This window comes from Eimeria mitis, genomic scaffold, assembly GCF_000499745.2.
Source record: "Eimeria mitis Houghton genomic scaffold, Emh_scaff1501, whole genome shotgun sequence".
NCBI classification, from domain to species: Eukaryota; Apicomplexa; class Conoidasida; order Eucoccidiorida; family Eimeriidae; genus Eimeria; species Eimeria mitis.
In genome coordinates, this window is record NW_024014390.1 from 1 (window position 1) to 10,828 (window position 10,828).

At 50.6% G+C, this 10,828-nt stretch overlaps 1 protein-coding gene across 1 annotated transcript; it reads right to left on the reverse strand.

Moving 5' to 3' along the window:
- Positions 1-9,994: 9,994 nt before the first annotated feature.
- On the reverse strand, positions 9,995-10,729 carry EMH_0038310 (uncharacterized protein; the record flags this gene model as incomplete). The annotated part of the gene is made up of 1 exon (XM_038022303.1): positions 9,995-10,729. The coding sequence occupies one exon, from the start codon at positions 10,727-10,729 to the stop codon at positions 9,995-9,997; it is 735 nt and encodes a 244-aa protein (XP_037878157.1).
- Positions 10,730-10,828: the final 99 nt, after the last annotated feature.

Sequence of the window (10,828 nt, forward strand, 5' to 3'; positions counted from 1 at the left end):
CTGTTTGAGAGCGCCGTGCGGATCTCTGTGCAGTGCGGAGCAGTATTCTGGGAAGCTTGTGAGTCACAGCGCGTGGCGTGCAAATCGCATCAACGATTATATCGGGGTGTGGGGGGTCAGGCAACAGGCGAGGTTTTAGCGGGTAGCTTGTCAATATTTATGCCTACCATTGTGCTCTACTGAAGTGGCTAGGAAGATAGTTGTTTGGCGGAATTCGCATCGTGTTTCACAATTAGATGCGCGCAAGCCTTTTGTCTGCAGCCGCAGTGTGTGTTAACTAGGTGAATATTGGCGCTTAGAACATGATCCATATATTTGCCTGCAGCCCTCTGAGTTCTAGGAATAGCATCAAATTTCCACTGAAAGTATGTCCGTGCTTTTCCGAGACACGTTGCGGAGCTGGTTGTACATTCCCGCAAATATTAGTGACACATTCAGCAGTTGCGCATATTCCTTTTTCCCCTTTGCTCAGGCCTAAAACGATCCAAAGCTGGCTGAGTCTCTTTGAGCCAGGGACCCTGGCAGTTCGTGCAGCCTCTCTAGGTTAGGAAACTTCCTTCTGTAGTCGCAGAGCACTTTGGAGCTGTCTTCACCATGGCTGCGTTTGGTGCTACTCACATCTGCTGCAACACAAAACGCCACGCGGGCTAAACGCTCTTCCAGCAAATTTGTAGTTCCTGCTTTGCATAATTCAGCGTGTAGGCGAAAAGTCATTATCGTGGCGCATACGTTGTGGTTCAGAAAGTGCTGCACCTTTGCACTGGGGTAAAAACGCAGGTCTAAATAAATTCAGAGGTGAGGTATTGCCTTGCGAAATATTCTAGGCCTACGGTGTCGTGAGTGGGCAGTCAGGCTGTCCAACCAACAAGCAATCAACATCTGTGTTGTATTTAGTTTTTCAATGTTCATGTTTGCTTGCGATGTTGGAGGCAACTCTCCTGAATGCACTTAGAGCAGGCAGAAGAATGAGATATTCGTACTTGAGGTTTACCCTGGCCTGTACGATGAGTTCCCCTTTGGTCCCATTGGGTTGATCGCTCCAGCAGGGCTAGCTCTAAGAAGTGCGAATGCAGCGAGTACTGTCAAAGTTACCTAATGGTACAATAGAATGTGAGCAAACGGTGGTTGTGCACCTAAACCAGGTGGTTGCCCCAATAGGGTGGCATGATGGTGAAAGTTTAATAGGCGCAAGTGGTGCTATCTCATGTCCATGTTTTGCGAGTAATCGGAACGCGCAATGGAAACACTGTCTAGATCGATATTGACCCGGAGCTGAAGGACCGGTTTTGGAAGCAACCTTGCGGATTCACACTATCACCATTCTTCGGCGCCCTTGCATAATGGAGTTGGAGTTTGGACAGCAGAATTGGCACACTGTAGAGTGCTCGGTCTGGCATGTTTTGTTTTCTCTGTTATCGTTTCCTGACATGCACGCGCTAAACGGAGCAGGTACCCTATGGGGAGAGTAGATGCGCACTGTGGGATCTTGCTGTCTCCAAAGGTTTCATTGGACAACGCTTCTGGTTTGAGGCGTGAGGCTTGTTTGTGGCGCCTGAGGCGGTCAGCAGGAAATACTGTGCCGTATATCGGAAGCTGTAGGCGGAATGCATTCTGCTTTCTAGCGCTGCTTTCAGTGGCGTAGGGGGCTAGCTGTTGGTAGAGTTCAATCGCAGCGGATATGTTCAGTTTGGCCAGCAACATTTCTGCCGCATACTGCGGGGGTTGACACCGCGATCAGCTTGTGCGTTGGATAAGAAAAAAGAGTAGAGGATTAGGAATGGGTGGATGGNGGGTTGACACCGCGATCAGCTTGTGCGTTGGATAAGAAAAAAGAGTAGAGGATTAGGAATGGGTGGATGGTGTGGCTCATTGGGGTTGTGGTAGTCCATGGTGTCCGCCGCGGACGGTGAACCTTTCGTGTGGAGAGTTCGGTAACTTGTATGCGAATGTGTAGAACCATCGGGCTTGCGACGCACCAAAAAGGATGCTTCATGTGACTGTACTGAGTGGTTATACTCGACAGCAAATGGTCTCCGCTGCAGGTGGTTGGTATGCAAGCTGCGCCGCCTATAACTTTGCTGGCTGGGGGCTTGATATGTTGCCGCCTGGTTCACGCGCTCCAGGACGATACTGCGAAGGCAAGCGTGAAATATTAGCATTCCCTCTTGACATGTGGTTTAGAAAGTGCGTAGTTCATGAACTGAGAACCGACAGGTATCTGCGGTACCCTTAGGCGGGCAAGGCATTTGGAGTCTACTCAATAGAACAAAAGCAGCTAAAGCTATGGTTTACAACATAATAGGGCCACTTTGAGCATATGGTGCTCAACAACACCCCCTCCATCCCGGATGCACCAGGAACATGTGAATTTCGGGCGGTTGCAGAATCTTTGTTCTGGTAAGCAAGCCGCAAACCGTCACAGACCTTGATGCTTCTTAGTCCCAATATTNTGCAGAATCTTTGTTCTGGTAAGCAAGCCGCAAACCGTCACAGACCTTGATGCTTCTTAGTCCCAATATTGTCTTGGGTTGAGCTTGCTTGACTCGGAATGTTTTGCTTAAAAGCATCCTGGACAGACGCGTTATTGCCACATAATCGCTAGAGCTAGAGATTTGTTGTTGAAAATTGGGAATTGCCTCTCAAGGGACCCTCATTCGTTGCACAGTAGCAGCATATTGGCATGTGTGATGTCCAGAACAATTGACCTCAGTTTCTTAATGTTGCGTTTCACCAGCGCCGGCATGAAATGCATTATTGGAGGAGGGTGCATCACCACGCTCAGTGCGCTCTGTTTTCGTTGCTGGAAGTACACCCTGGAGTCTTCTGCAACGCTAGCAGTGCCTTTGTCAATTGGTGGCTGGAGTTTGCCCTGCTGCATGGGGTAACGAGTGGGCTGCTGATAACAAGCTCCAGCAGAGTCGCTGTGCAGTGCAATTTCCCATAATCATGTATTCGTCCAAGCGGTCATGGAAAATTGATTGGAGTTGTGCAGTCAAGTGGCAAGCGGAAATCAGTTTTAAGTAGGTTTGCCTGGGTAAACGCCACTATTCTGTTGTTGACATTTATGGGACCAGTTTCGCTTGCCCAAAAAAGATTACACGGCACGAGCTGCGCCTTGGCATGGAACTAAAAAGATTGCGTCTCGCCGATTTTTCATGTGACCAAAACTCGCACGATGCCAACATTTGCCGCATATGCAGAATTTAGAATCATCGTCGACAGTTGTTGTCCAATATTGCAGGGAAGCGCTTGTCAGACGGAGCAACGTACAGGAGGTGGGTCTACAATCGAATGTTCGTGAGGGGCACTCTTTCGGCTTGCGCTCCGGTATGTTTTACTCGCTCTACTCTCGCGAGACTGTCTAAAGCATCTTAGTTAGGGTGCGTGATCTGCAGAGCAGGCATAGCCCCCGTGCATAGCGTCAGCCACTGACGTGGCACGCCATCTCCTTTTTGCTGGCTCTAAAGGCTTGCTGCTGTTTTGGTCATGTTGAAACGCTCGTTTAAATGGACGTATTTTTTCAGCGCAGGACGGAGACCTAGCAGAGCAAGAGATGCAGCGTACTCCCAGTCTTTCGTAGTTTGCGGATGTCCGGGTTCGGGGCTTGTTCCTGCGAGATGCTCACGCTGCCTTAGTTTAGGACGCATACACTTGTAAATCGCTTGTGCCTGGCTTGCCCCTTGGTGAGTTGTATACGGTAGTCAATGGCATCATGAAACAGCTGTGTCCATGTTAGGGTAGCGAATCGTGCATTACTTTGCTTCTACTGGCAAGAACCATAGAGTTTTGTCGGCAAGACCGTCCATTTCTTTGTTTCTCCCACCGACGGTATACGCCTGTAGCAAGGACAGAATGAAGACAGGAAGATCTGAGTAAGCGATACCTCTGTGTGTTGGTAGGCCGGGCCTCACCAAATGCATGCTTGCCTCCGTATGCACTAGGGAGATAAGGCTGTTTGCGGTGCCGGCCGCACTGTCAGCTGACAATTGCATTCACACTCTTGTAGATAATAACAACGCGCAATACGTACTACTTGCCTTTCCGAGATGCTAACGGTGGCTCAGCTTGTGAGATAGCCCCACATCAGTTGAAATTGTCGCAACAAAGTTGCGCTATGCTGCGCTATTGGCTGGCGTCGGTGATATTACTGAGCAATTGTGTTAATAAAGCTACGTGGACGCTTGTGATGTATCGCTGTCTACTCGAAGCCATACCCATTGCATTTCTTTTATAATGTACACTTTGGATTGCTCTTCGCACCACCGCTGATCATTGCTTTCAAATGCTGGGATGAAGACAAGGAAAGCCGCGTGGGCAAGGCAACACGCATGCCTGCGCTTAGGTATTTTTGATAGGCGCACTTAATTATGCTCGCTGATGCACGAACTGTTCACGCGTCTCTGTGTCTGCATTGTCTACTATGCCATTTTACTGTCATGCATGGTGCATAAACACCGACGATAATTTGTAACGCTCTGTAGGCCATCGGCTGGAGCGCCTCCATACCTGGTTGACAAAAGGCGAGTCTGTTGCATCAAAGCTACGAAACAAAATTTTCTTTTGTTGTCTGCACTACCGACAGGCAGGCAGCTTTGCTCCAGTCGGCTTGGAGGGTCATGAGAGGATGACCCGGTGATGCTGCGCGTGGAGGGAACTCTCATATGGAGCCGAGCGGAGGGTGTACCACACGCTTTCAACGTAGAGCGTCGTCACACTGACCTGCTTGCGAAACGTTGGTGTCTGATGATACGGGCTTTAGGCTAGCTTTTGTGTGCTGGAGGTATGAATAGAAGGCCTGCAGCACTCTTACCATCCACCAATCAGACAGGTAGCAGGATATCGAGACTTGTTATAGTGCATCTTCATGTCGGCGTTTTGCCTCCTGAATCGTTTGGTGGTAGTGCGGTGCATTGGATTGACGAGCAAGGTGCTATGTATAATTAAAAATCACGAGCCGTTGATGTTGGGGCGCAGAATTATATGCATATGCCTACAAGGTTGGTGCCGTGACTCTGCGTTAAGTGTGCAAGAAGTTTGTCTGGGCGGTGATTATCGTGAGCAACGCATGGCTTGCATTGTTTTATCTACTACGAAGAGAATGTGTTGTGTAGGGCTCCTGCTCGACTTTTTGTGCTCGACATATTGATACTTTTACATGCTGAAATAGACCTTCCGCAATATTTGCCATTCGTGAGGAGGCAGCTTGTTGCTTGCGCTCAGGGCGAGTCACTTCTTTGGTCTTGTGGGAGCATATTTGGCTTTCATTGTTCGGTGACAAGTTCATGAGTGGGTTTTGGCACTCCCAAAAAGGCCAGAGCTCGTACATAGTCTGCTGAAAAGAATCATGCCGTTGGGATTTCTGGTGCGCAGGTATCTCTGGCTTTTCAAGCCTAAGGTGCTGAATAGCATGCGCAACGTGGTGTGGCGAAGGGGATAGGGATACACCGTGACTGCTCGCGTTGAGTGTTGCCGTGAAGTTATGCTTCTCCAGAAATTCGTGACTTGGGGAATAGTTAAGCAACCCAGTCTCGCAGCACATCCAAAGGCGGTGCAGCTGTGTTCCAACCAACCAGAATCTTCACACGCTGATATGCGCTGACTGTGCCTGCTTATCCGTGGTCGATGCGCTGTGTAAACGCGATGACAGAAAATACCCGTCGCCACTCGTGTAGTTTCTGTAATCATTTACCGTCAATAACTTCAAGCCTGCTTATCTGCCGCTTGACTCGCGGATGGCGGCATCCGAAGAGGATGGACCGTGGCGCGTGCAACACAGTGCAGGAGGCTGCCGCCAGGTGAAAATGCACGACCGTGACTATGCGTGAAGCAGCAGCAGGGGACCATACATGCGCATAGACTCCAGAAACGGTGAGCGGAGGCCTGAAGCAAACGTGCGTATACTTGGCTACCTACAGGGGAATACAACATACTCCAACAGGCATTCCTTTTGCCGCGCGGTGCGGTACGGCTGCTCTCCTTTTCACATTTTCACCTCAATGTTCTGGCACCCCACTATGCAAGTACAAGGGCACATCTGAGCATGTACATCTTACCAAGACTGTGGGTATTTTAAATGACACTGATCCGATACTGAGTGCAAGAAATGCATGCCGCTCTGACGCACGCATCAAGCTGCGGTGAGTGGGTGCCCGCCGTGGGGAGTCGCACTGCAAGAATACCAATGGCAGCACCTGTCATAGAAGCTCTACGAAGACCCCTGTTTCTGTTTCCCCTTTATGATGCAGGGAAATTCACTCGAACAACCTAGTTTGCCGCGTTACGAAGATGACAAAAATGGAATCTCGAGTGGCATCTGCTAGGGTGCAGAACCAAGGAAGCCGATATCGCAAATGAGCTAAGTGCCTTGTGGACGCCTGACGGTGCATCTGCAAAAGATATCCAGAGGCACGGGCACTAGCGACTGTGAGCATAAAAGGGAATTCATCTAGGCTTGGCTGTGTACAGGAGGTGGGTTGCGCCTGCTGTGGCGCATGAGCATGTGGGTGGCAAGAAGATATTGCCGGAATTAGGCGTGTACCGGGGACTGTGGAGGTGGACTCATCCCGTTGTTTCCGCTTGTGCAGTGAACTTTGTGTCACGCACCCCCATTGCATTCTCTTAAAGTTAAACTAGCCACCAGACGGCGAAGAACGACTCGGTTGACGCAGCGTGAAGGCATGTACATGCCCTGAAGCGTGTACTTTCTCCAATATTTTCACATGCAGAACACGGTTGCCTTTATGAACATGCATTGAGGACGAATAAGGTCTCCGAGGCGTGGGCCTGTGGCCGACGTGTAGAAGATCACTTTGTAAGCTCTGCATCCTTTGCAGGATGGCGCGCTAAAATGTAGACTGAATTGGGTTGCGATGGAGAGATATTGTTGATGCGTTGTCTGTCGTTCCTGCGAGGAGAATCTTGAAACAAATTGATGGTGCCTTGTTCCTAAGAAAGCTGTGGGAGATAACTCGTGTTTGACGGCTTACGTTCACATGGCAACCACACGTAACACTTCCGCCAGATGGTTTTGCTGCATCCACCGCCGTGTAAATGGCTGTTTTTTCAGCAGGGACGCAGGTTCCTTCGTGCGAACAGTCTCCGTTGCCAACTAGTGTGCAGCTCAGCTCAAGTACCCTGTGGGACAATTGGCCTCCGAAGGGGTCAGCTCCAGTTGTTATGTGCTTGAGTTGCCAAGAGCTCTGATGGTCGCCCGACGGGGCATTTGTGAAGGCAGCAATCGACGCACGCGATGATTTTTGGCATTTGCACCTCCGTTAGCGACCGTTCGTATTAGAGATTGCGCGTGTCAGGTCTATGAGGACGTGTGCGCTGTCTCAGTGCGCCGAGATTTCTGATGTGTGTGATGTGGGCAGCGGCTGCCTGACTGTTGGTGAGGTGAGCTGGAAAGAGCGTACCTAGGTGTGATGCAGCTCAGGTGTGACTCCTACACTAGCACACGTNGTGAGGTGAGCTGGAAAGAGCGTACCTAGGTGTGATGCAGCTCAGGTGTGACTCCTACACTAGCACACGTAAGGGAGCGTGTTATGATGTCTCAACAACAACCGCGAGGCATTGGCGCGCCTTTCCCGCACTTGCCAAAAGGCCATCTTCAGAATGGCGTTTGCCGTTGGACTGTAACGCCTCCGGCATTGACTTGTCTACAGCTACCCAGAGCTTCCATTGCGTTGGCCCGGCTGGTTAAGAGCAGAGGAAATCGATGGCTGTGGGCGGCCTGATGGTGTGGTGAAATATGCAAAGAAAAGATGTAAACTTTCTTGCAGTTCGAGCGAAAGGTATCAATGCTTGTGCTAACCAGCTTGAGCAGGTGAGACTTGATGTCGTTGTGAAAGAATTGAATGGCCCTAACAGCGAGCAAGCACTGCGTTATTTACAGGGTTTATCTGAGACTGCCGATGGGGGAAGTGAGGAGCAGTAGCTTTTTGCCACATCGTTGTTCGGTTGAGATTCCTCCGCAGCGTTAGTGCAGGCGCATTTTTCACGTAAAATGTTTGCACTAGGTCACATAATGAACAGGTTCAGCACGAGTTTTAGCCGGTGAACTATGGTCGGCATCCACAAGTCTACATAGGCATGTGTGTGCACAAAAGGGCAATTTTCCGACCATACACAGTGAACAAACATTTGACAATTTGCTTTACCTTGCCAATCTGTACACTGTACAGTCCAGTACGCCTACACTACGAAGGGCACCGTAAGTTGCAAAACAGCGTACCGTAGCCTTTCATCACACGACACAGTGCATAGATGCCATGGAACATCTGCTTAGCTTGGAACTCTGGAGGACAGCTCAACAACGAAGAGGTTCAACAAAAAGCAAACACTATACACTCAAAATTAGCAATCCGGAAGTTGTAGACCAGTGACTGCCTAAAGACTGCTAGTCAGCAGTGGCGTGCCGGTAGTCTGTAATTGCGGCTAACCGTGTTCTTTGTTCCAGCTGTCCAGTCCTGAGTAAGCTCAATAGCGCATAGCGGAGCTGTGCCTCCTAAAAGTACGCAGACAGCACGCCTTGAACANCCTGAGTAAGCTCAATAGCGCATAGCGGAGCTGTGCCTCCTAAAAGTACGCAGACAGCACGCCTTGAACATTCCTAAATACAAAATCCTACCCAAGCACTCAGACGGTTAATGGAAATTGACTTTGGTCTTCCAACTGAACGACGAGACGATATGATCCACAAATAATACAGAGTGCATTGGTTGATGGTAGCGCAGTGTCGATACGCTAACAAACAAGGGATGCCATCGTTTCCCTAGAGAATTCCATAATCAGAGAGTGCCTCAACCGAAAGAAATAAGACATGGTGGGGCTCCCCATTGGCAATTCGAATCTCTCAAGCTGGGCCAATCAACGCTGTACGGGCGCAAGGCAGAGGCAAGCGTGTTCCTTGCCGTAAAGGAAGACTTCATGGCTCCTCAAAGCCATCGTTTATCTGACCTCACAAAGCGCCCACGCAAGCTAATGTGACAAACATTCGACTGGAAGTTTTGTTTCGAATCAGTGCAGCGCTGCTTGCCACTAACAAGCATACTATCCGTATGCTGAAACCTAAGGCTCCACCTGAGACGCCGATCAAGGTAATTTTGGCATCTGATGCACCCTCATGGACGCAAGCAGCACGACAGACGACTCATACCCTTAGTCACGCACGACACACACCTAGAGAGCACCTGCTGTGAACAATCCAGAACAGCTGCAGGGATGAATGCTGCAGAGCAAGAGTGCTGCAGGACTTCCTTCCCGGCTCCCCTGTGGGCCAGCGCTTGCTATGCGCCTTGGTGGCTCCCCTTCCCTGTTTAGCCGCGCTTTGGGGGGAGGCTTTCCTAATCTTTGCATGTAGGTGCAGGCGTCTTTAAATTGTATGCATGCGTGTGCGCCTATTCCTCCTCACTACTGTGATTGCAACGCGTGATTGAAGTCAAGCACGTCCTCACACCAGATAAGCAAATATCCAGTCTCCGTGCTGCTCATTCTACGTAACCGTCGAGCGGGCTAGGCCCTTGCAGATGCTGCCGGAGCTGTGCGTGTCCCACCAGCCGGAATGGAGGGCCCTCTCCGACACCCCGTCGGGTCAGCCATGGATAGTTGAGCTCTGCGACTGTCTCTGCAGTTACGAAACTCTACATCGAACAGGGTCAAACATGACAGAACAAGGAGTGGAGTGATGCCACGAACAGCACTGTGTATGGCAANACATCGAACAGGGTCAAACATGACAGAACAAGGAGTGGAGTGATGCCACGAACAGCACTGTGTATGGCAAGTCTGCATGTGGATAGTTGCGGTGCAGCTTCTTCCAGGCATCCACGACGCGAAACTGTGGACAACTGACAGACAGCAGAGTGCGAGAAAAGAGCCAGGGGCTGCTGTAGCTAACGACTTTATACCAGCTTCTGCTGACTACGTCATATTCTGCCGTAAAACTACAAATTGTCCTTATCCTTGCATTTTAGAAGCTGAAAACGAGCCGATGTCACATCCACCGTTGATCTAAGGGCAAGCTCCCAGCTGCATGGCTGCGCCACCCAGCAGGCGGAGAGCCGGTGGCTGTGAAAGGAAGCCCCACGGGAGCCCCCGGCAGCTTTGCGCCACCCACCATCCACCCTGGGGTAGGGTAGACGGTCCCGTGCGGCATCGCGTGCTGCTGCAACTGTTGCTGGGGCAGCGAAAAAAGCACGGCTGGACAGAACGTCTGCTTGCCACGTGCTTCGGTGCCGGGAAGCCCCCAAACCGGACGGTGCTGCGAACCCCAAATTTTGCTAGTCTCTAGCTGCTGCTGCTGCAGTTGTTGAGGCTGCGAATGCTCAGTGTGTGGAGGGAATCGTCCGTTTGCATTGACTGAGTCACGCATTGCAGTGTTCTTTCCAGTTTCTGCTGGTGGAGGAGACCCTGCACCTGTCCGCTGCTGCTGGAAGTCCGGGATGCCCTGTGGGGGCTCAAGGGGCAAGAGAGCCGGCGGCTTTTCGTGCCTTACAACAGCCTCGTTGAAGAAGCAGTTAACGACATACTTCGTGCCTTTTGTAGGAGACACACCTGCATGCATCGTTCGGAAATCTACCTGCCCCGTAGGGGTCACGTTGCTCCACAACACCGCGCTGCCCTGGGACGGTCCAATCTTCAGGCCCAGGCGCGTGAAGTGCGTGTACCCTCCTTCTTCGACGTCTAAGGCGAAAATAAGGACAAAATAAAACAACCCCCCAAAATTCATGTAGATATGTACGCTACCAAGCAAGGGTGTAGGCATACATGTACAGAGTCATGCATGCTTATTGATCCACTTGCAATTAGGTGTATGCATGCATGCATG